A 27,517-nucleotide genomic window follows, 5' to 3' on the forward strand; every position below is an offset into this window, starting at 1 on the left:
CTCCAGTTCAAAATCTTACCGTTTAATATTTTATTTGTTTGGATATCTTCTTGATAAATTTTGTATGTTTTCATATGTCGAAATATCTCTAATACATTAAATAAAAGTAAATTATGCTATCTAAAAAATCCCAGTTTAATTTTTTTATTATATCAATAATTAAAAAAATCTTTACAAACTTTGGAAGAAGTTAAAAACTTCAATCTGTTGAGTTAAGTTCAAAATTTTTGTAACAGTTCACACCTCCAGAAAAATAAACCAGTTATCTGAAACCCTTGGAGAATCATGGATATTTCAAATATCACATTGTAATACTATTTCATCATTTCATGGTAGTTAAAATACTCATTAGAAACTTTTACAATTTCTAAAAATAAGTTGTCGATTATATTTATTTTCCTGCTTTATAATCTTTCATGATAAATTAATGTGAATTCATGAATAATTTCTTGTATTTGTATGAACGAATGAAAAATGAATGACGAACGATCAAATGAACGATTCAATTTATTTCTCATTCGCAAGAGACTTCTAAACATATTGAGTTATTGAACATACACCTAGTTACCATGTGGCACAAAAACTACTTTGAGGTTGTGTGTCACAAAATATTTTTAAAGTGATGTTTTAAAAACTGTGTATCAAGGGTGGATCTAGATTAGAAATGCTTGCCCTTGGCAACTTTTTGTTTGCTTATAGCACAATTATGTGTCAATTTTTATATTTGAAACTGCGTTTTTGTCTATAAAATGTATTTAAACGATATTATTTGACTAAATTTTAAAAAAATTAGCGCAAAATGGTTTTTGACTGTTGATAACGAGGACTGCTATCCTTCTTCGGCACCCATCTAAATTCGACACTGAACAGGTGAATCTCAATTTTACTCGTATTGTGAATTCCTGTCTAATTAAATGTCTTGTTAATTTAAATTTTTTATATTTTCAGAAATGATTATTTGAACTGTTTCTCTGAATCTAGAAAACTAATATTCCAGTTAAGAATAACTAAGTTTTAAACTTGAGATAAAAAGAAGAACGATTTGAAGCATTAATTTATTTAATGACACAAATGTAGCGATACAAGGAAACAATGTATGCAATTGAAAAAAATCTGCAAAAATCTTAAACGGTAATAAATAATTGAAGGTTCCCATATATGACGGTTTAGTTTCAAATTAACATCTTCAAAGAGTAAAGACATAGCTTTTTAGCGCTCCAAATAGCCAAAATATTTCGTTGTTTTTAAACATTGCAGAGATATTTACAATTTTTATAATTTATGTTTCACCATGAATGCATCACTAGGGAAATACCGACTCTGAAATACTTATTTTGTTTAGCGTTGTATATCGGCTGAAATTGATTTAATTTCCATCTGATTATTTGATTGATTTTCCTCTAAATTTTTTCTTAACAATTTGCTATTCATTTTTCAATTTGTTAGAAGAACCTGGACAGAGACAAACTTTTAACCAACAGCTACCGAGAACAAAAAAGTTCCGCAATGAAACTTGAATAATATGTAAACATGTTCTAGTATTTTCAACTCTGTTCTCAAAGTGAAGTAAATGAAAATATGATTATGTTATAAAAATATCTGTACGAACGTAACGTAGCTTGCCTAGCGTAGTTTGGAATTAAGTTGGAATGTTTTCAACCGTGCAACAACTCTCACTCGCATCCGTCACAATCAGATTTCCAGCTGAACGCAATCGATGTCTCCAACCCCAGTTCTGAAGTGTTGTAAACCACAAAGTTTCAATATCACTAGCTGAGTTGCAATGTAACTAAAACAGAATGTTCCTTTATATAACATCATCTTTCTTTAAAACTTTTAAATTTTCTAAAAATTTAAAGTACGGAAATGTACTTTCTACAAGTTTTTATTATACGGAGTTCGTTTAGTGCAAAACTACCGTTGCTTTTAAACTCTTTTTGCGAAACTTTGTTTAAAAATTCATATAATGACCTGCCTACGAAAGAAAATATAACAATGCAAAATTGGACCAGAAATGCAGACCTGAGCAAGTTGGAACAAAACAATCAGTCATAAAATATGTATATATATAAATAAAAATAAAACAATGTCATAGTAACGCGTGTTTTATATACGTGTGTGTGTGTGTATGTGGGTGTGTGTGTCTGTGTATTGAGTGATAGTGAGTGAGTATTTTGTATGTATGTATATGTGTAGTGGAACAAGTATACACAAGATATTTCACAATAAGAACTGAAAAACAAAAGCAAGAAAACAAATTTTTCTAATTTAAAAATGAAAGATAATCGTTGCCAAAATGCAAAAACAAAAAACATATGATGGGTTATTTGTAAAAAATGATTCCTTTGTAATGCTGTATTAATAAGCAACAAAAATATTTTTTAAAAATTTTGGAATAATTAACTGCGACCAAAAAAACACGGAATGTAGCAAAAACAAAAATAGCATTTATAAATATTTGTATATCAATAATTCTGGATTATTTTAATAAATAGCAATAATAATTTTTGCAACGGCCTTATGGTACTAACAATTTGTGCACCAGGGGTAAATATCGGCTTTCCATCAATCTTAGCATTTGATGCGTCTGAACAAATAAACGAATAAATGATAATGATTGCAAAAATAGTAACATTAACAATAGTAATAAATAGGAAAATAATAATTAATTTCATCAAAACGCGTGTTATCATCGTTAATTCGCGTTCAATTACACGCATGATGATAAATAGTGGAGACAGCTATAGATACGCACAACGACAATTAATAAGACGCAGACAATGTCAAAAACTACACGAACAACAAACACTACACTGAGTATGAAAAAGTATCAATTTCAAATTAATCTTACGTGAAGATATGGTACGCGTGCAAAAAATGTGTGGTTGAATTATTTTTAAAAACAGTGAAATGTCGTAAAAAATGTTTGTTTCAAACTCATCATCATATACATAGAGACAAATGTAGACCATTTAACAAGTCAACAAATAATACAAGGAATAATTTCATTTGTTGCTCGTCATACGAATTTACCCACTTAGTGAATCACTGCGTTGAATGGTGGTTGTCGAATGATTGTGCAAAATAAGAAACTGTGCTTTAAACGATTTTGAAAATTTTTATTACGAACATTTCTTACATTGACAGAGACAATGAATTTCACATGTTAAACAGCCATTGTTTTTCTTATTACGTGCACAAAATATGAAGCCACATATGGACAGAAATTCTGAAAAAAAAATTATTTTTCACTTTCAAAATTATATGTTTTCTTCACATATATCATTCCTTAAGAATATATTGCATGTATTTTTGATTTTTCAGTTAACGAATTATTGACTGCTGGCTACGCTATTTTAAAAGCATTTTGTTACAATGCTTGTTACAATTTTGTCATTCATCAACGCGATGAAAAATGCAAACGGAAGTGTAAAAATGAAAGATGTTTCAATTAAAAGCTCATGCCTGATAAAAATTATAGAACAAAAATAGTAAATTGTATTTATTTATTTTTTTTAAATTCATACTTACATATGTTAAAATGTCTCAGTTTAACTGTCAGTGAACCAACTCAGCGTGTAAAAAGCAAATAAAATAACATTAAAAATATTTTGCGAGGTTAAGCATTTGAAAATGTTTAAAGTACATACAAAAGTCGTTCACACAAGACATGCCATAACAAGCTGTTTCTGTTCTTTGTTGAGTTTGTTGAGTTGGAGTTGGTACGTGTTGAAGATCTGAACAATTTTTGTCCTGCACAAACTTTTCAAAGAACCCACGATGGAATGTTTCATTAATGGGAAGAGAAGAGGAATGTAGGATTGTGCTCCATCGCCGTTGATTGGTTGGCGGCTAGCTGGCGGCTGATTTGTGGTGGCTGGATTCATGTTTGATTGGTTGTGGTAAGAATGAAAGCTGGAATTTAGTTGATCATTTCGATCTGCAAATTTGAGTGACATTCTATCAAGGGACATTAATGATGAGTCTTTTTGTTTCACTAGGTAACACGAGACATTAGAAACCTGAAGTTGTGTTTGTTGCGGCTTCTGCTTGGTCATGTAGAAGTAATGTTGTTGCTGTTGTTGTTGCTGCTGTTGTTGCGCTATTTTAAATTGTTTCTCATTTATAATAGCAAACTGAATTGTTGAAGTGCTTCTGGCAAAATAGTTTGAATAGTAATCTTGAAATCTGTTGAGGAACTCCGCTACTGAAATCATTGTGCTCGTTGTAGAATACTTGACGCAGATTTTATCTTAAAATTAAATATGTTATTTTTATTAGATATTCGTGTAATAATAATTTTTTTTGACCTTTTTGAAAAAAATTATTCTAAATTTAAAAATAAAGTAAGATTCTGTTGCATAAAAGTTTGAAAGACAAACGTACAAATATCTCAAAATAAAATTGTAATTACGAGGTAAGACCAGGTTAAAATTGTGACTAAAACCTCTGCAGTGATCAATCCTGACATGTCTCGTTCTACTGTTGACTCTGTAGCTGACTGTGAGAACGTGCCAATCATCTGAGCTGTCTCGCAACATGAAAGTTCCATCGGGGCAGGCATGCAGGTAGGCTTGGGCCGCCTCACCATTGCACGGTCCCCAGTACCATGGTTCCTGGTAGGGGTGAATGATTATCTTGCCCACTTTGTGTGTGTGTGTGTGTGTGTAGTGTGTGCGTGCATGCGTGTAAATGATTTAAAAACCTTGAATACAAGTATAGAATGAAAAAAATGTAGTATGACTACACTGGAAACAAGAAGGAACAGAGGAAATTTGATAGAGGCATACAAATTGATTACCAAAAAAGAAGAAACACCGTTTACCAGATTTTTTAAACTAGAGAATAATATAGAATTATGAGGTCACAGATACAAGCTCTCCAAAAAATAGAAAGTACCGTCAACCAAAAATTTTCAGCAGTAGGGTGGTAAACACCTGGAGTGATCTGAGTGATGAGACGGTTTCCGCTGAATCAATCAACAGTATCAAGATCAAACTCGGAAAGTTATGGTAATAAGACACGTATCTCGCAGCGGTTCTCACACAGACTCTAATCTACTGAACCACTTAAAATACTGTTATGTCATGTTTGTTTATGTTTAAATATGGTTTTGATTTGTTTAATTGTTTGTTCGTCTTTCGAGGTTACCATGGGATGCTTGATAGTTTTCGAGGTAAACATATGTCGTCTGAAGTATTTGTTGGTGCAAATTATTAATAACAATTTTGTGAGTAACAAACTAAGTGAGCATTTAAACAATTAGTAAGAAAGAATTAAAATTTTGGAGTGTTTAAAAAAATCTAAAAATATTAATCATTTATATATAGGTCGACATTAACATGATAAGTTTTTTTATACAATGCAGATAAAAAATAAACTGAATCTTACGTTTCTCATCTGCTTGAGGCAATCGAGAAAATCAAATTTCTTTTGGGGCTTGAGGTATGTTGATGACAGAAATTCTAAAAAAAATTTTTGTTTACTTTTAAAGTTTTACGTATTATTCATATTATTCACATACATTTTTCATTATGTACATTAGGGTGGTTACAATGCTATATGTAAAAAAAAAATTTCGAAATCTTATCGGGGGAACCCCCTAAATTGTGCCACTTGACTAAAAAATGACATTTGTAAAGTTTTAGCTCAATTGGATAATGCTAACCCGTGCCTCATCGAGGTTGAAATTTCGAAAAATTGGAAAATTTTGAAAAAACGCAGTTTTTGGTTTGTAAATAAAAACGGTTCACTCTAGAAACATGATTTTGGTTTTATTTTGTTCATTGATTAGTTTTCTTCAAATGTTACTATGATCACTATTTAGCTACAAGTTATAGTTTCTGACATATTTGCATTGTTACAGATACACATTGGAAAAACCTTGAATTTCTCCATAACACAAAAACACACAATAACTTATAAAGAAATGTTTTTAAAATAACACCGTTGTATCTAAATCAATATTATTAACAAATAAACACATTTTTTATTCATATTATATTGTTTATAGTTGTTATACATCAAATAAATTTCTACTTTAACTCGTTGTTCAAAAGGTAGAGGCTCGGATAAGGAGGCTTTTGAGCAACCAGGAAATTTTGTCCGACATTCAGCAATTACTTGCAAAAGATATTTTTGATCTTCCTCTTTTGTAATACATGAGTTGTAATCTGTTATTAATTTAACACCCCTTTCTGCTGTATCATTTGTAACTTTTAATCCGTCCACAATCTTTTTACTCATTAAATATTCTTCGTTGTTACTCCATAATTCTGGATTGGTATGCAAAAATTGATCATTAATATTAAATCTTTTTAAAAAATTACTTGATTGTGATGAAATAAAATGGTCCGCATTTTTGTCCAATATTTCTGATACTTCATTTAATTTTATTAGTGGTTTCATATCACAGTAGTCATCAAGTTCTTCATCCTCATTTGCTTGAGATATTAATTTGTTGCCATCCTCTTTTTTACACAATTACTTAATGAATCATCGAATAATGAAAAAACAGCCTGCTCAAGATTTTGAAACTGATATATCTGAGATAAATTTATTGACTATTGTAATTTACTAAAGATTTTAACAATTGTAAATCTTGGTTTGGAGCAAGTGCAGGTTTCGGGGCATCCAGCCACACTTTCACATAAATATTTATAATAAATAGGCAAATATCATGGAATCCTTGCTTTTCAAAAATTGTCAGTTGAAACTGTTCTCTGAAAAGGTATATTTTCAACGAATATATCGCTTTTGCCATCCACCTTGCGTGATGAAAAGCACCAGGAGCCGCAAACACGATGTTTTCTGACGGAAAGCGTTCTAAAAATATAAGACAAAGATTAATCAATTCTTTGTAATCGCTCCTTGGATGATGAACTGTTAATTGTTCTAGAAGATAGCTTGAAATTTGACCCGGATTAATCAATTTTCTGGCTACACTCTTATCTTTAACTTCAGATTTAAATTTTTTTATCAATGTTGTTTCATTCAGTTTTAAATTTTTTGAAAATATCCGATTGAGGGCCTGTAGTTTTTCCCATCACAGCATCAAAAACGGATCTCAAAACTACCTCAAAAATGTGGTGGCGACATGGAAGATACAATAATTTTTTCTCCATCAATTGCTCTAATAAAACGCAAGCACCTTTAATGCGGCCAGTATTCACGGCAGTTGTGTCAAAGGACATTGCTTGAATCTTGTCAAGTGCACCCCACTTTCCAAATTCTGAATAAACAGATTTTGCAATTGTACTGCCAGCACCATTCTCTAATTGGGGAACTCCAATTAACTATTCTTCTTCTCCACAGCTAATTAAGACTGCAACTCTTTCAACATTTTCTTTATTTAACATATCTGGAAGTAATTTCCCATCCCAATGTACAACTGCTCCTTACCAAAAATGAGAAATCGTAGAAAAACCAAAAGATCTTAATATTAATACATGAAAGCAACATAGAGCACCCGGGTTAGTAATAGTAAATAAGTTATTGTGTGTTTTTGTGTTATGGAGAAATTCAAGGTTTTTCCAATGTGTATCTGTAACAATGCAAATATGTCAGAAACTATAATTTGTAGCTAAATAGTGATCATAGTAACATTTGAAGAAAACTAATCAATGAACAAAATAAAACCAAAATCATGTTTCTAGAGTGAACCGTTTTTATTTACAAACCAAAAACTGCGTTTTTTCGAAATTTTCCAATTTTTCGAAATTTCAACCTCGATGAGGCACGGGTTAGCATTATCCAATTGAGCTAAAACTTTACAAATGTCAATTTTTGGTCAAGTGGCACAATTTAGTGGGTTCCCCCGATAAGATTTTGAAAAAAAATTTCTTGTGACCACCTTAATGTACATATTACATATGTATTTGATACCGAAGCTATTGATACTTTTACTTAAAATAATTTTTTATTTTTTTTTCAAGTTGATTAACTGGTGTCGTATCCTTCATCGACAACTTACTTTGCTAAAAAATTAACTATGCTTGGTTTAAAGAAACTATATAAACCAAATATGCACTAAAGATGAAATGTTGAAAATCGAAATAAGGCCTATCTATAAGATACATTTGAATAACAACAAGTTTCATGAAAAACTTGGATAATAATCTTATTTTCAATAAAATGAACAATTTTCAGAAAATTCTTGTAAGGAAAATTGAAAAGACAAACTTTAAATGCAAACAAATCGGTAGAATTCATATAATACTGTATACATTAGGGTCTTCTTCCTATATATATATATATATATATATATATATATATATATATATATATTTATATATTTATATATATATATTTATATATATATCAACATATACGTGTTCACATCAAATTTTTATTGTAATAAAATATATATACAAAAGTGTAGAAAGGTTATGAATATTTAAACAGACATCCATTCGTACGTATAAGGCCCCTACTTTCAATGTTTTTATAATGAAAAAATTCAATAACTAAATAGCGATATAAATATAGATCTATATTTGTAATGGCAGCTAAAATAAAATTAAATACACGAATGCGCAGGTGCAAATTTAATGCGAGAGAAGATAGATTTTCATTCAACTCTTTTTAAATGGCATGATTATTAATATAAAATAGTGATTTATATATTTTAATATATATATATATATATATATAATATATATATATAAATGTTTTTTGCTTGTGTTTTTGTGTGTATGTATGTGTGTGTGTGTGCAGTTTCATACACAAGATCCTCACACACAGTAAATTTACTACAGCCAACTACATATTCGGTTTTGGAAAAACACTAATTAGTAATTAGAGACACGCAAACGTACATGGCAGGTTATCTTAGATTTAACACGGATCATACACTTTTCTATCAAATTACTCGAAATACATATTTATGTTATGTCATTTTGTTATCAATTTATTTCAATTCAATTCTTTTTCAATTCTTTATCAATATGATAAATATTTTTATCAATTGATGTATATATATATACGTAGTTTAACAAAAGAAAAAATTTGAGAACGTATATTGTTTCAATTTTTATAAATGAAACCTAAAATTAACTTTGTATTTGAAAAAAATTTTGTTAACTATGTTCAGATTAATTTTGAATTAAGTTAATATGATGAGGTATTCAAAAACCGCAATTAAAAATGAATAAACGAAACAAACATAAAAAAATGTTAACCAAAAATAAAATAAACAACGAATAAATAAATGAATAATTGAGTGAATGAATGAGGAGTGAGCAAATGAGTAAATGAACGAACGAACGAACGAACGAATGAAAATTATCTAAATGAAAATAATCAACCGTCCAGGGTTTGCTGACTCGCTTGTACATACATAGAGTTAATTGCTTCCCACTCATTAATCATAATAGCGATCGACGTTAAATAGATAAATTAATAATGATACTCAACAAACACCATACATCAAATGTGGTTGGTCATTTGAGGATGTGGCATATATTTCATTGGTGAAAGTTGCCGGCATGACGTAAAATCGCTACATGAACACTGCATTGGGAAGCGACTCAAAACTCATCATTGGGGCTGACCTCAATCAACTCGACCATCACTCCATCCCTCAAACAGGTCTACACACTATATTCTGGTTCCCACCCACCGAGGTAAACCCCTGGGCATCACTCATACTTAGAGGTCACACGTCTCGACACATCATCTTGTGGTTGCAGCTGCTCAAACACCAACTTATTCAGCTTCGAAAAACATCATCACCAGAAAAGTCATCTCATTTCGCCATCGTCATCCTTCACAGAGTTGTGCCTGCTTTCAACATCTCAACAACATCCACTTCAACAATATCTCCAACTTCTGCATCATCACCACCAACAATACTCAATCAGCCATTCGGTAACTGACTGACTGGCTAAGTGTTTGTAAATGTCTGTTTTTGATTGTTGCTTTTCAATTCATCATCATTTTTCTCTCTCTACTATTATTGATCTGAACCTTTGAATACAAAAACGATTAATATGAAGAATGGAATAAATGCATATATATTTACGTATATTTATGTTTCATGTATATATTTTTGGCATTTAGAAATCGAAACTAAAAACATTATTTTTGAAAAAAATTTGCATCTAATAAAATTCATTCCAAACAATATATTACGTGTTTATAAAAGGTACTCCAAATTCCCTCTTCAAACTAATTTGCATTATTTTGTTATATTAAATTTTTTTTATATTTTTGACGCTAGCCAAAATTAGTTTACATATATATAAGTTACCATAAAAGGCCTATCACATACCGCTTGGATGATGGAAAAATAGAAAAAGGAAAAAAATGAAATTAGTTTGTTGAGCATAAATTTAAATAATAAAATGGTAGCCATAGTGTCATTTGAAGGAAAGACGCGCCGTGCATTGTAAGTTTGATTTATACGGGAATGTAGTGTTACAGCCCGCGTATGGATACGTATGAATTTCAATGAGGCGGTGCTGAAAGAACATTCGGACAAGATGGTCATCGTAATGTGTAGTGTTGATGATGATGATGTTGGTTTTGTTGGAGGTGGCCAGTAATGATGATGATGGTGGTTGTGTTTAAGATGATCACAGCAAAGTGTAATGATGATGGCTATGTTTAAGGCGTTTTTGTGTCACTGGAGGTGGCGTTTTTGATGTCTTTCAAAATGGCCCCTCTAAAAGTTTTTTTTCTTATTGATGACTTTCGTTTGTGGTTTTTCATCCCACATCGTGCTTTGTAGATGTAAAGATTAACTTATTTGTGTGGCAAAATACAAAATAATGCTACATTCTTATTTTCATGAATAAGATAACCAATAACCCCTATCCAAAACTTTCATAGAACAATTGCTATTAAATTGATGCCTGTCTTTATAATCGTAGACCTAAATTTTTTTGCTTTTTTTGATAAAAGGCTTGTATTTTAAATGGCAGCATTTTTGAATTTTTTTTTGTGTTTAGCTGAAAATTAAAACAAAAAATCAACTGGTGTTAGTAATTTTCATATGAAGCGCGTCACACAATTTGTATGCAAAATAGAAGAAAGTACCTAGGTGCGAGTCCTGGCAAAGAAATATGATTATTATGCAAAGGAATTCATAAGCACCCAGTAAATCATCGTTCCACTCACTAAGTCATGTCGCTAGGCACTTCCTAGGATACCAACTACGTCATTGTCATCCTTATTATCATACACTCATTTTCATCATTTATATCATTGCACTCATCTTTATCATTGCCGTCAGAACTGACCATCATCACCAACCGTGGCATGCGTTTTATGTCTATTGATATATTTTCAGCCGTTTTAATAACAAACCCAGCATCATTTATTAATTGTGTTTGTATTTTTACTCAGCAGTTTTGTATAAATTTCAAATATTTAAATCTACGTGGCTTTTTATATGAACCATTTTGATTAGTTGTTTCTCATTTTATTCATTTATATTATTTTCACCCTAAAATATCATTAGCATCATCATCATTGCCATCATCTTCACCACAATTATAACCACCATCATCATCCTATTCGTTGTCATCATTTTACTAACATTAAGATATAAAATTTTGCCGTTAGAAATGTTTCAACAAGGCGTGTTTTTATACATTCTGAGTTTTTTCACTTTGTTAAATCAATACTATCGAAATTTTCAGCTTTGATCGCGGTTCAACCGCTGTGACAATGTGCAGACAACAACGTACACTTCATTCATTATGTGTTTCTAATGTTTCCAGTTTTATTAAAATAAGCCAAAGTGAAGGAATTGATTTTTGTCCAAAAATTCAAGGTGTGGTTGCTGGTTATTGATTTGTAACTTTGAAACTTTATGGTTAAAAGCTTTCTCAAAAATACTATTTTACCATTATACTTTCATACAACTACACTTTTCGTTGACACAACTATTTAAATATTTTTATTAGTATTTTTCTTTTCTTTTCTTATGTTTTTAATGTTTTTTGTGCTATTTTCAGCCTTTTTGTGCTATTTTATGCTTCTGTCAAAAATGTTGCTTGTAATAAATCAACTGAATTATTCATTAGTATCAACACGTAACATAACGCCATCGTGAACGTAAAAGCATCATCACCACCACAGTCATTATCATTTTCATTTTATTACTGTTATCACCTTCACATCATTTTGGTAATCTTCATCATCATATCAATCATTCCACCATCACACTCGTCTTATCGTCAGGGCGATCATCGTTATCACTCCATCATCTTCTCTACAACGTTTTTAATCCTCTTATGATGACAACCCTTCATATCACCAACGCATCCTGCTCATCACGACATCATAATTATCTTAAGTACCATCACAACCACCTCCGTCATCGTCAACATCATCATCTGTATTCTATTCATCCTCATTACCATAATCGCCTTATCGTATTCTCCAAGGTATTTAAGACAACGTCTGCATCATCATCGTCGTCATCATCGTCATCATTTTTATCATCATCGTCGTCGTCGTCATTATTATCAGTGTCGTCATCTTTGTCTTCATCAGCAGTAGCGTCATCTGCATTGTCATTGTATTCGTATCTGGTTATTTATAGCTTTTATACCACATGATAATAATATCTTTGAAGTGCATGTTCTTAAAAAGTTATGTTTATCATGACTAATTTCATACTGATGATTTTTAATTAACGTTTCAATAAAAATCTAATGAAATACTCAAATGTAAATGAATGTATGCGGTTGTAAATAATAAATTCTCTGAATATGAAAAAATGTACATTGTAAATATGCTCATCAATCAAGTTGTACCATATGTACACAGACAAAAACACACACACGCACGCACACACACGCGCGCACGCACACACACGTACACGCACAAGCACACGCACGCACACGCACACACACACACACACATATAAATATATACACTAACACGTTTCCACTCACTCAGAAACATACTTGTAAACAACCAAATACACAAACACACATATACATATACACCATGATTTATACATACACTACACTACAAATACATCATTTATTTGATGAATTTACATTCAAGCAATTGAATCCACGTCTACAAAAGGAAAAGATTAGTGGTTGAGCGATCCCCACAATGTAGTATTCATTTGTTCGAACCATTTGGCTTAATCGTTTGACCTCATTAAGCGTAAGAACGTTAATATGCATGCATGCATGTGTGCAATCATTCGCGTCTGTCTACGCTGTTGCATGTTTGTTGCATGTTTGTTGCATGGTTGTATGATGGCTGGTAAATATTGCTTATGTGATGTTGACTTAGGAAGTGGTGGTTTTTTTGGTAGTGAAGATTTGGAAAATGAGTAGAGTAGAGAATCAACGATTGATCGAAGTTAAGTTGGTATCATATTACTCAACAATTTTTTTTTATGTATATTTGTTTTGTTTATTTTGCTAAAAATTTGCAAATTACATAAATTTATTTTAATATTAATTAAGTTTGGTTTGTGAATATGTAAATTTATAAAAATTTATAAATTTTAACTAAAACTAGGTTAAAATGTGAAAATGTAACTAGTCAGGTATCATATTTAGGTAACTACGTTTTGAATGCTCGGTTTAAGTTCATTTTATTACATTTTGTACTGTGAATTTTAAACATTAATGATTAGAAGTGTTTTTCGGGTGTTGGTCGAATATTTCAAAGTCAATTATTTGCACTAATTATCATTGCAAAAATAGACTGCCATAAATTATGTATATTGAAAATCAAGTCATATAGGTATGTAATAAATAATACACGTTAGCATTGATTTTTTACGTCTGCACGTTCGTTAGGAGCCATTTTTGTCTAAAATTTTGACAAAGGAGGCGCGTATCGAACGTTTAATGGCTTAAGGCTGCAACTAAATACCTTCAATGTAATCCATCTTTGAATTGATCAGACGTTGTTTAACTTTCAATTATTTATTGCAAAATTATTACAAAATATTTCTTAATAAATTGTAGTTTTTGACAGATGATTCTCGTCTTATGTAGATTCGTAAAAAGCAAAAGACGTATTTTAATAATTTTTTTTTGATAATAAACAATTAGTTAAAGTATTAATAAATATTTTGCATTTCAAATAATTGATTGAACTTTTAATCGGTAACAAGTTCCGAAACATTGGTAAAAATCTGCAAGAAATCTTCTGACCAGTTAACCTGCCATCCAGCCAGCCAAAAGACAACTAACCAAAAACAAATCTTCCAACCGGTTAAAAAAACACACCCATCCAACCAGCCAATCCAACTAGTCAGCCAACCACAAACAAAACAGCAAACAAACAAACAAAACATTCCAGTGGCCAAGCAAGCATATGTTGCTTCATATTGTTTTAAGTTCATAATGTTGTAAGTTCATATATATATATATATATATAACATGTTGGTCATAAAATTTATGTAAAATAATGGTAAACTACTGGGGAATTAATTTATATTAAAATAAACAATTATTATATTATATATATATATATACATCAATGAATAAAAATAAAGAACAGCAAACATTGGATTTGTTTGTTGAATATTTGTTCAGCCCTGCTGCTTCCCAAGTAGGTTTCCATAATTTTTTAGATCCATTTCATCCTTTCAACACACACACACACGTGTATTGAAATGTTTGTTTCCTTTTATGTATGCTAACTGGAAATATATATTTTTATGCGTTTGGTGAGCGCGTATTTAAATTTGTTTATTTTAATATAAATTAATTCCCGAGTAGTTTACCATTATTTTACATAAATTTTATGACCAACATGTTTGTATTGTATATATATGCAGACTAGCACGACCATGTCATACATGCATCTCCCAACGCAGTCTCTTGGGAGATTCCAATTATTTCAACGTACACACGCGTGAAATGCATTATCAGCAACTGAAAAGGCTCATTCAGCACAAACATACTTCACTCTTTTCTTGATTTGTTTGATAGGTTTTGTTCTCTATGTGTGCTTCCCGCCAGCATGCTGTTCTGCATGTGCGTCTGTGTTTGTGAACATGTGTGGGTGTGAGAACATGTACTCGTGTGCAATGTGCATTTGAAATTATTATAAGCAAAAACAACAAAATTTTGGAATTAAAAACTATACCACAGAAACATCAACTATGACACGGCAACAAAGAAAGGCATACAACAACAAAACCTAACAAAACAACAAAAACAATTTGATAAAACATCACAACAATAACATTTCAACAAAACGTAACCTCAGAACAACAGCGCAGCGAACACACCAACAACCGCCTCCTTGCCAATAAATAATTCCTCTCAAGATCCGTTGACTCACAACTTGGATATTTTTCCTTCAACGTGTTTTTCCACGTTGTTGTGTACTGAAACTAATTTTAATTTTTACTGGACAGCAACTAATGAAAATTGAATGCAAAACTTTTCTGGAAAATCTCTTTGCAGTCCTCTACAAATTTGAAATTCAAAACAATGCACATAATATTATGTCTTTCAAAAAGATTTCAATTACGATGCTAATTTTTCTCATTTTTTAAATTTCCTCTTGTCAACTAAACATAGCAGACTAAAACAAATAAAACTAAACAGAGACAAATAAATACAAACAGGTAAAAAAACAGACAGAAAGACACATACAGGCAATTATACACAGCCAGCTATACACAGACTTACGCAGACAATTGGACAGACACGGACATACACAGACCAATACAAATAGACAGACGAAAATAAAGGCACAGACAAACAATCAAACAGACAAACAAACGCAGAGATCAGTGAGCATTAGTTCATTAAAATCTCGCGTCACGTTTGCAACATGCATGTCATATCACACGTATCTCATAGAGACGATTGAATGGATCGATTGATGGATGGATGAATGTATAGATGTATGAATAAATGGATGGATGAATAGATGAATTGATGGACAGTTGGGTGAAAAAAAAGATTGCCAATGGCATGATGATGAATTAATCAATGTTGGCTTGATTATTAAAAATGTGGTAGCGAAAATATTTGAAATAAATAAATGAACTCCAAAATAAATGAATAACTGAAACGATAGATAGATTAATGATCAAATAAATAGACGAATAAATCAAATAAATATGTGAGTAATTTTGTAAAATAATTATTTAATATAAAAATTATAGATAGATGGGTGAATTGCATGGCTAGTTGAAAAGTGTTGAAGTTGATATAGATAAAGGTTAAGCATCACTGCAAAACAGCTTGATGCAACTCATAATGATTTGTCCTGTCCGTCGCATCACTTCGTACGAGTTAATTAAACTCCCTGTTAATACATTTCATTTCAAAAATTTTGTTGCGGTTGTTAAATTTTATTTTTTTTAAATTTTATTTTTTTTACGCTGTAAAGGTAGTGTCCGGCAATGAATGCCGTGTGTGATGCGTTGTTCCATGTTTGTCCACATAAACTGTGTGTTGGTTGTCGATGTTTTTGGAAAACATTGAAGAGTGAAATGTAATAATTTATATTGATTATATTGTTGTAATTTACTAATTAACTAGCAAACAAATCAGTTTCAGCAGAGTCTATTTTTTATATGTTATTATTACTACTATCATTGATAACATGGTTGACTTTTCCAGTAGCCCCTTTTATTATTAATATTGTAGCTGATATGTTTAATTAATTTGAAAATGAATTTTAAGATCCTGAAAATTAGAATGAACTATCTGACTGGTGATAAGATAATTGAATATAGACATAAGATTTAAAACAACCCGATTAAATATAAATGTTAAGCGACAGCAAGCCTGATTGAAAGATATGAAGGAAAAACAACTTTTCTAAGAAATCCTTAAAAATTAAATCAATTTAAATGTTCCAACGCGTTTCCTCAACCCTGGAGCCCGCAGCGTAAACACGCACGCACGAGTGCACGCGCGTATATGTGATATGTGTAGGTACGTGTTTGGTTCTTTGCTATACAAATCTAAAGATTTATTTTAATCACGGACTAAAACACTATATGTGTAAGAAAGAGAGAAAGAGAGGGAGAGAGAGGGTAAGATATTAACACACCGGCCACACTCTACAATGCAATATACATGATGAAAGACTACTCAGTATTTTCAAGATATATTAATTCACTTGAAATGATATTAATAATATTTTTATTTACATATACTCTGCTGAAAAGATTTGCCACATTTAATAAATCACTTCTAGAGTTGAGTGTGGTGGCATTGGATTCAGCAAGCTCCAGCTATTTATGCCATTGTGTGAGTGCACTATTTGAAACGTGTGTTTGAAAACTGTCATGTATTTGTACGTTTGTGTGTTTGTGTGTCTCAGTTATTAATGTCCTACTGATCCTTGCTGATCAAAGTTAACCTGGCTATTAACAACAGTACTAATGACCATTAGAGAGATTTAAAATTACTTGGCATCTTGCAATTTATTGCGGGGAGTTTGCAGCAAGCCATGTGAACATCACTATAGATAGATGTATGGTAAATATTCATTAAAGTAAAATTATTTACTGAAATATAAGAGTTGCTGAATTTTTTCATTTAAATTATTATTTTTTTTAAATATATAAATTCAAATGCAACATTTTTAGCAGTTGAATGGATAGGATGAAATATTGGAAAGACATCCCTTGTTGCATGTACAACATATGTTGGGGGAATTACAATGTGATGTGCTCTGTAAACGCAACATATGTTGGGTGATTCATAAAGTTTATGCAACAACTTGGAAATATAATTTCTGTCGAACAAAATTAAGACTTAATCCGTTTAACCAAAGTTTTTTTTTGGATGGCTATTTTTCAAATAAATGAATGAATAACGAACTTTTGATATAAAAATAAAAATATCTATTGAAAAACTGGCACAAGATTGTGATTAATAGCAAAGTAAAGAATGTGTTGATTAAAAAGTAGGCGTTTTGATTATAAATGTATGCAAGTGCGAATTCACTAATTAAGATTTAACACAAATATATCTATGTAATCTTGTCTTAATGATATTTTAACAAATTTGCTGCATTTTAGAATTCATAAGATTTCATAAATTTCATTGAATGAAACATACTTGATTTTTTTGTTAAACAGACAATGTAGAATTTGTAATTTATAATAAACTTGCAAAGTTAGTCACGCAGTCGCGGTTTGTGTTGAATACTGAATCACGTTCCTCTACGAACAGAATTGTAAATTTATGAAAACTGTTTGAAAGTAATAAATGGCACAGCTGATATATTTCAAATTTTTATTTAGCTAACCACACGCTTATTCAAGGAACAACACAAAAATTTTTAACCATTTAAAAATATTCTCATCAATCACCAAAATTGTAAAAATTAGCATTGAACTTACACGCTTATTTATTATTATTTTCACAATTATTTATCACCGAACATGGATTAATGTAGAGACAATTGAACTTACAATGAAGGCGCGTCACAGCAATCCAGGCACTCCACTCATCAGTCTCGTAAACATGGAAGGAACAAGAAAAAGCCATATAAAAATACGCACGTATAAACAACTCACTCAGGCCAACTGTAAGACACATTTTATTAGCTGAACATACCATAAACATTTCCAAATAAAGGAATAAATGAATGAAGAGATGAATAAATGCAGGAGCGTAGCATACAAATATATCAACAGTCACTCGATTGTTGGGAGCAGCAGCTGTGCCATGGTGATCGTTACGTTACGTACGTCAGATTTATAAATGAATTTATCGTTTCTATGTTTTTGTTTTAGTAAAATTTTAATCTAGAATATATTGTAAGCTATTTTATTTTATTCAATTTGTTTAAAATAATTTTTTTAAGGATTTTTCAACAAGAATTTGCAAAAATTTGTTTAACATAACTCAAAATCAGACATAGTTTCTACTCTAGAACTTCAATTAACTGCCATCGGTGTTTCGCCACTCCCATTTAAAAGACTGAGAATGAACTTGTGGATGTCAAGCAAAGTTAGATGATGCTAATGAAAGCTAGCAAGAGTGCATTACCTATGGCTTAATTGAATGAAGCTCAACATATAAACTTCTTCCATACAAACCACTACTAAGACTATTAATCTTATGCGTACTACTACCACTACGATTACAACACTACCAATACTACTACTGCTACTACTTTTACTACTACTACTACTATTATAATTACTACTATTACTGCTACTACTACTAGTACAACTACTATTACTATCTCGATTTCTGCTTGCTGATTGATTGCTGATAGTAAAAAAAAACAATGAAAATAATTCTAAGTAACTAATATTCGTGCGAATAAAGTTCATCTCACCACTTGTCTCTTTCTGATTTTTATTCTACAAACATTTGTTAACAAAACATGCTACAACAAAACGTAACATACATGTTCAATTCATTGTGTTCTGTACTACAAGTTGTATTCAATTAGTGTTTTTAATATTTTCATCGAGACTATTGTCACCGTTACAATAGCTTTCGTCTTTTAAGGTCAATGATTATGTGTGACACTCAAGTTTTATCAATATATATATATATATATATATATATATATATATATATATATATATATATTAATTTTTAAATAATTTTTTGTATGGAATTACAAAAAATTAAACATTCAATGTAATCAGAGAAGAAAAAAAATTTTCAAATATTTAAAACATTTCAATTCTTCTACGGCAGTTTTGGAAACTAAGCACCACATCATTTTGAAAAAATGTTGAGACTGAATAATGAAGAAGATTTTATTTAAAGAAGCACTAAGGCGGCTTAAGTTTAAGAAGCGGTGTTGTCAGCAGCCAGGTCTGATTTATTCAATTCCTCAAACATTTCTACCACAAACATTTTGTTTGTTTCATATTGTTTACCATAAATTGTTCACCACACCTTGTTCACCACATCTTGTTCACCACACCTTGTTCACCACATCCTGTTCACTACATGTTGTTTACTTTCCTGAAGAGTTGGACAGGAAAATGGAGGTTTGCATATGAAGCATCAGCACTCAAGCATCTGCCTGTGAGTGGAGGGGTGTGCAATCTCAAGTTTGAAATGTTTCTTTGAAAGGACTTCAGGCATCATTATATATTCTGTTCTGCTGATGTTAAGTTGTATTTCAAACTTTACCAAAACAAAATAAATATCATTAAAATACGTTTTAATAAATATAAACAATTGTTTCTTCAATTAATGTTTTGTACAGGATTTTTTAAAATTTTAATTATTGATCATAAAGTTTAGAAAGAGCTGTTACGATAAGTTCACTTCAAATAGCTAGACACAATAAGTAACGATTTGTCATTGCATATAACAGTCATATCATATAAAGAAATATTATGTTATATAATAAGATGTTTCATAATAACTTTCAACACATCGCATACACCAAACTTTAGAAATACTTTTGCGCAAAAAAAACATAAAAATGAGAGAAGAATGAAGACGGTGAGCGGAGAAAACGTCATTTATGGAGCGCTTCATTCGTGCAATCAATAAATGCCTCCATTCAATTCCAATTGCTTTCATTCACTCGAAGACGATAAAAGATTTTTCATTTTCTTTTTCATGACGTGTTTACGGCTAAAAAAGTGTTTTGCTTTCTGCGTCTGCTCTACTATGCATTTGTGGAGAGTAATTATGCAGGCAGTTTTATGATTCTACTTCTATTCGCTTGCTTATTTGTTTTTAATTTGAATTTTTTTATATAAACAAATTAATTAAAAATTAAAGAAGACCTCTTTTCTATATTGAGTCTTTTACGGTTGTCAGGTTAAACAACAACCTAGCAAGAAAATGAGTCTTCATGAATAACAACATCTAAAAAAAACTCATTAGAAAACTACAGAAAACATTAACAACGCATAGGAACCCGTTTAAATACAAGCACAGCACTACAACACCCATTAAAAAAAGCACTGCAAGCATGTGCACACACATACGTACTAATACACGCACACACACATATACACACACACACAACTGCAACACATACATACATACAAACAAACACACAAACATGTCATGAAGACATGAGCAAACATTGAAACGGCTTGCAAAAAAGATGTTGTTTTCTCCTACATGTTTCATCTCTCCTTATTCAATCACAACATTTTTTTTATTACGTTTTGTTTTAATTAATTTCTTGTTCATAATTTAATTCGTTGCCTGTCCAATGTTTATCACCTTTTTAATGTTGTTTTGAACGCATGCAGAACATATAAGAGCAAATACTGGCAGCTAACAGAACATGAGCAACAATCATACACATTTTTATGACATTTTTTTAAAATAATTAGTTTGGTACGTATACAATTGTGTACACCACACACACGCTCGGACTAGAGATAGACTCAAAAATGCAAAAAAGCGTCCTAAATTTACACTGCACACACAAACACACATACACACACCTATTGCAGGCATGAACATCAATTCCTTTACAATTACGACGTAATCTCAAAATTCCAGTTGCACAACGTACAAACAAATACCGACGTACCTACTAATCAGTTAGTACTCATTCCCCAATGCATTTCTATTACTTTGTTTAAATAACATGCAAAACATGCAAGTTGACAAAATTTCGTGAAAATATTAATATATTTGTTTATAGATAATGATAGATAGAAATTTTTATTTAATCATTTCGGTTGTTCATATGAACTGTTTAAAAACAATCAAACAAACAAACATGTGAACATACATGCATACATAAGTAACACATGTACATCAATTTATTAGGACATAACAAACTTATTGGTAGGAACATGCATACAACCAGTGACGTATCTATGTTCGTCAGCCACAAATACCACAAATCTTGGACCTCTCGTCAAAATTTTGCCATCCCCAGTGAAAATTTAAATATTTTCAAAATTTTAAACCCTGGTAAAAATTTAAACATTTAATTTAAGTTTTATTGATCCGCCACTGCACACAACCAAGCATACATACATATATGCATACATACACACATCTCTAAATATATACATATACATACAAAAACACACACACATACACACACATACTGGTACATTTTTGATGAAAGCGGGCAGCAATCAAATAGGATGACACGAGAAGTACAGCACATATCTAATATGAAAACATGAAACCAAACATCATCAACTGAACAAACAGCACTGACGTCATTGATTCCATTTCATTTCGTTCCATCTTATTTCATTTCATTACTTTTTGTTTGCTTGCTTGTTTGTTCTTCTTTGGTACCGACTCAGTACCTTTCCATTGAGATTCAATACTATTTTGCTGCATGTTTCTTGGAGTTACTATTTTTAATTTGATTTTATGAAACTCGAAATGAAATTTTGTTGCAATTATTTCAATATAATAACAATGATAATTTTTTTACCTACCACAAACAATATAGTCTATTTGAAAAAAACTTCAAAAATAGTAAGGTTTAATTCAAAGTCAATTTGCGAAAGATCGGAAAGTCTTGACAAACTGATCCCACCACGTTTAACAAGAGATCGTACACAACACCAAAGCAAGAACTTCTTAGTTCAACAACATAACCACCAGATCACAAATGAACTCCATAAAAATCGATGAAACTTGATCTCAAGTTAATTAATGCGACCAACTATTGATAACAACATTCCATCCCATTAAGAACATGCACTTGGAATCGGGATGTGAACCTTTCCACCTGTCCAGCTGCGTATCCTCAATTAAGCAGTTTTGAGTTCTTTTATGAAGTTTTTTTAACGATGACTAATACACTTAATGCACTGGCACCAACTATATTTTTTTAAATCCAGGGTGATGTGGATAGCAAAGGAATTCTTTTTATTATTTTTATTTTAATTGAAAGAAAATAGTAAAAACTTCTAGTTTGTAAGTTTGTAACAGAAAAAAAGAAACAAAAAAGCATAGAAATAACAAAATGCAAAATGCAAAAAATTGAAGTAAACAAATGATATGAAAAACCAAAAGTAAATTTATTATTCTTTCCAAGTAATTTCTATTATTTCACATTTCGAAAATATTATTCATCCATCAATGAACAAACAAATAAGTAAAACGCGAGCATAGCAATGCATTTCTATATTGTATATACGCTTTTTCTTGCGAGTGACGTATTTGCATAAGCATCACTGAACACACGCCACACACGCATATATAAATATATAACTATATATATATATATATATATATATATATATATATATATATATATATATAATGTGTGTGTGTGTTTGTATTTGTGTGTGTGCGTGTGTGCGTGCGTAATTCCTACATAATATATAATTTGATGTACAAGCTTTTATGTGCACACCTTCACGTATGGTTTATGTTCTTTTCAACGTGAACAACCATAAACCAGGCAATCATTCGTGCTATCAGACAACAGAACAACAACATAACAACAACATAATAACAACAACATTGCAACAACATTACAACAACATTGCAACGGTATTACAACAACATTGCAACAACATTACAACAACATTACAACGACATACATAGCATAACAACAACAAAATCACTTTTCTAAAATTGAGCAAGATTGCCAGAACCAATACAACATTCTCAGAGAGATAACCAACCACACAACAAAACTCAATGATTAAAGATATTCATCACGTCAACATGTAAACATTGCATAACAATGATTAATTAAAAATAATAAATTAAAAAACATTAACAACAACAACAACAATAAAATGGGAAATATTAACATCACAAAAGCCGTTCCAGACAGCGGAGCATCGATACAACATTAAATAATATCCTAACAATTTTTACAATTAAGGCCAATAATGTCTGAAGATTGTTAAGGGCCCTTTCTTGTTCCTCGTACAAGCAACGCAATGTTTCAGGTACGAAAGAAGGTAAGAACTGAAATTTCATTCTAGTTACTCCACAGACATTTCAATCTAATATCAAAGATATTATATAAAAATTGTATTTTTTTACTGCGTAAATAAATGAATAGCCAGCTATCTTACTAAACACAATAAAAAACAATCAGACGCAGTTTATAACAATATAACACAAGACAACACAGACGATAACAGTTTATTTTTATGCCCAACTCACATATATATTTTTCAATTCAAAGTAGAAGTACAAACGATCATTATGTTCAATGCTCAATGCAGATGGATGGGCGAGATAACATTTAAGTGGCGACACTTCAACGTATTTATTCTTTCATATCAAGACGCATTAGTAAAATACAATTGAAACAAATTTAAACATATTTGAAGCATGTAAAAATCACCAATGAACAGTAATTAGCATTCCACTTATTTATTTAATAAACAAATAAGCGATCCGATATAACATCTTTTACAATTTATCAACTATATCGTTGCAGTAAAAACAACAGCATATATTGACGAACATTCAGGCACCAACAACACCGCAAATGAAATTTCCAAATACTTCAAAAGCAACACAAATGGCATCGTCACATCTCACAGGAAGAAAAATTTTGGGAAATAAGTTCAATAAAGTGAGAACTAACTGTCAATTTCCTATTGGAGCGCCATGAAGACATAACTGCATTAACGACCAATTAAGGCTGCAAGCTAGCACGCACACACCTCAGCCAGATATCTACTATGGCATCTACAGATTATTATGCAGGGAATAATTTCCTCCATTGCTAACTCTTTCGTTGGCAGTATTTCTAACACCACCTCACCCATAATGTTTGTTTCTATTGTTCTATTCCTGTTGACAATTTCTTCGATGATATGAATCACCAACTAAAAAAATGTTTGGAGTAATTCTGACAAAACTACCTGACAAAACTTCAGGTTTGAAAATTTGGCCAAATCAGAAATGCCTCACTGAAATTATACAATATAAAGAAAGACAATCACAAGTAGATGAATTTTTTCTCGGTGACCAGGATGTTTGCTTGCAATCATCAGCCGATTGAAACACCTTGCAAAGACAAACTGCATGCCGTCGCCCGTTATTATTTTCTAATTGAAATATATGCTGGAGCATAGATTTGCATTTTGCATACAGGTAAATTATTAGAAATGAAATAACATACATGATTGCACATACCTTCGTTGTTGTGAAGCGTACATCAATAAATAAACATTATATGCACACATCGTCATGCAAAATGCACTAATACACTTACACAATACGTACATACGCATCGTCATACAAAATACATTAATACCCATACAATACACGCACATACATTTGTCCTGCAACATACCTGTGTACGTACGCTCTTTCAAACAGTGAAGCTAATTCTATTTTATGATGTCAGTTGGACCAAATGTGTTGAATACTACCGCAGCCGCTGCTTCTGATTCCATTATTGTTACTGCTGCTCCTGCTGCTACTACTACTACTACTTCTACTAATGCTACTATTACCACTACTACTACTATTACTACAAATGCAAACTTTTGCAGTAGTTTTATTACTAGTGGTAGTAGTAGTAAAAGTAGTATTTTTATTAGTAGTAGTAGCAGCAACAGTTGTAGTAGTAGTAGTAGTAGTAGTTGTTGTTGTAGTAGCAGCAGCAGTAGCTTAGTAAAATAGTACTTAGTAACAAAGGTAGTAATAGCAGTAGTTGCAGTGATGGTAATATAAAAATGATAGCATGTGTTAGTTGTAATAGTAGTTGTTGTTGTTATTGTCGTCGTCGTTGGTGTCGTTGCGACAAGGTTTGCAAAAATATGAGAAATTAGCATTACCGGTGACATTAAAAATTATTGAATGTGGTTCTGCGAGGGTATTTTGTAATAAAACTATGCTCCTTATTGATATTATTGTGATCCTAAGTTTTTGCTGTTAGTGCAGTTGTTACACTGTAAATTTATCTTATTTTTTTCATTATTGCTGATTGCTGAAACCTATGGTAATGGGTGAATAAAAAAGGTAATTTTGTTAAAAGTTGATTATATTTTTATCATTTCGTCATAATTATGTCTAATAGTTTTTAGAAAATGAATAGTAAATTGTAATTCATCATGACCTACTACACCTAAGTTTTCAATCATCTGTACTGCATTCCTCATGTAAGTACTTCTCCATCAGTACCTACCAAGTACTCATAACGCACCAAAGTTGTTTAGTAGAAGTGAAACGTCCGGTGCAGTAAGAATAACTAATTCTAGTGCATGTAATACGTGCTTTGCATGTATGCATGTATGTATGTGTGTGTATGTATGTTTGTGTTTCAGTATGTTTGTACGTGCGTTTGCAGATGCTTGTTTACATACGTATCTGTGTGTACGGATGTGTAAATGTATGTGTGCATGCATGCCTATGTTTTCCATGTAACTAAAAGGAAGGAAAAAATGGCGATGAAAAATAATTTGGTCAATTATGATCCATTTTGACGGAACCATTATGTCGGCTAATGATCAAGTGAAAAAAAATCTGCTGGAAACTTCCAAATAACAAAAAACTATTTTCATAAAGACTTTTATTATCTTTATTTTCCGGCATCGTTTTTTTATCATCTTTTTCATCATAACCATCACATCAGTTAGCAACGCAAACAACAACCAAAGCAACGCTACCAAATCATTACGATGAAAACTACAACACAACGACATAACAAAACATGATCACGTTCCAACATACACAACAACCAAACAACATACAATATCATTTCAACAAACACAACAGACTAACAACACGCAACAGCATCTCAACACACAACCTCTCAACAGAATCTCAACACACAATAGCATCTCAACACACAACAACCTAACAACACACACACAACAACCTAACAACACACAACAGCTTAACAACACACAACACCTTAACAACAAACAACAACTTCTCAACACACAACAACCTAACAACACACACAACAACCTAACAACACACAACAGTCCCTCAACACACAGCAACCTAACAACACACACAACAACCTAACAACAAACAACAGCTAAACAACACACAACAGCATCTTCCTGCGTCCAACAAAATAGCGCGCAACAGGCAGGCTTCCACAGGCGAACTCCTCCATAAATATATCGCCAAGTAGCTTCGTTGTTTTCTTTTAACGGAGAAGAGACCGGTGCTCGCTCGTTAGTGCCATCATTAGTGGCACCAATTAGTTCTCTTATGAATTGACATACAAGCTCTTTCAACGTTTTTATTGCTTTATTATTTTTGTCTTTATTTTTAACTTTTTTATTTTTCAAAAACTGGTTCTTTCTTTGGAATTTTTGTAGAAATTTAGAGCACAATTGGTCGAAAAATTGTTTGAGAATATCACATGTAAAGTTACAACGCTACAAAATATTTTTAATACTTTTCAAAATTTTCAAAAAATTATCAAAAAAAAGAGAAGTTTTGAACAAAAAAAAAACAATGAAAGAAAAGCAACGTCACTTGCAACATCCATTACATGCAATCACCAAATAACTTCAAATCAACATCTGCAATAGGGAAACATTCGTGTACATTGCAACATCAGAAACCATACCCAGCAACAACTTACATATGTTCATACACGTTGGTCATCATCAACAACAACAGACCATCGCCAGGCACGCAAACAAAACAACAAGAAAACCAATTACTTGGTCACTAGACTGACCACAAACACTACATTA

At 31.3% G+C, this 27,517-nt stretch overlaps 3 protein-coding genes across 3 annotated transcripts; 2 read left to right on the forward strand and 1 right to left on the reverse strand.

The window, feature by feature from the left end:
• Window positions 1–3,659: 3,659 nt before the first annotated feature.
• Window positions 3,660–7,193, reverse strand: HELRODRAFT_160540 (hypothetical protein; the record flags this gene model as incomplete). Its single annotated transcript, XM_009017493.1, has 6 exons — window positions 3,660–3,863; window positions 4,023–4,252; window positions 4,448–4,616; window positions 5,392–5,465; window positions 6,093–6,275; window positions 7,151–7,193. The coding sequence occupies 6 exons, from the start codon at window positions 7,191–7,193 to the stop codon at window positions 3,660–3,662; spliced, it is 903 nt and encodes a 300-aa protein (XP_009015741.1).
• Window positions 7,194–9,503: 2,310 nt separating this feature from the next.
• Window positions 9,504–9,875, forward strand: HELRODRAFT_160541 (hypothetical protein; the record flags this gene model as incomplete). The annotated part of the gene is made up of 1 exon (XM_009017494.1): window positions 9,504–9,875. The coding sequence occupies one exon, from the start codon at window positions 9,504–9,506 to the stop codon at window positions 9,873–9,875; it is 372 nt and encodes a 123-aa protein (XP_009015742.1).
• An 8,502-nt stretch (window positions 9,876–18,377) lies between these two features.
• Window positions 18,378–20,003, forward strand: HELRODRAFT_160542 (hypothetical protein; the record flags this gene model as incomplete). The annotated part of the gene is made up of 3 exons (XM_009017495.1): window positions 18,378–18,492; window positions 18,823–18,917; window positions 19,902–20,003. 3 exons carry the CDS (start codon window positions 18,378–18,380, stop codon window positions 20,001–20,003), a joined length of 312 nt encoding a protein of 103 aa, XP_009015743.1.
• Window positions 20,004–27,517: the final 7,514 nt, after the last annotated feature.

The sequence above is a fragment of the Helobdella robusta genome, assembly GCF_000326865.2.
Source record: "Helobdella robusta unplaced genomic scaffold HELROscaffold_2, whole genome shotgun sequence".
NCBI lineage: Eukaryota > Metazoa > Annelida > Clitellata > Rhynchobdellida > Glossiphoniidae > Helobdella > Helobdella robusta.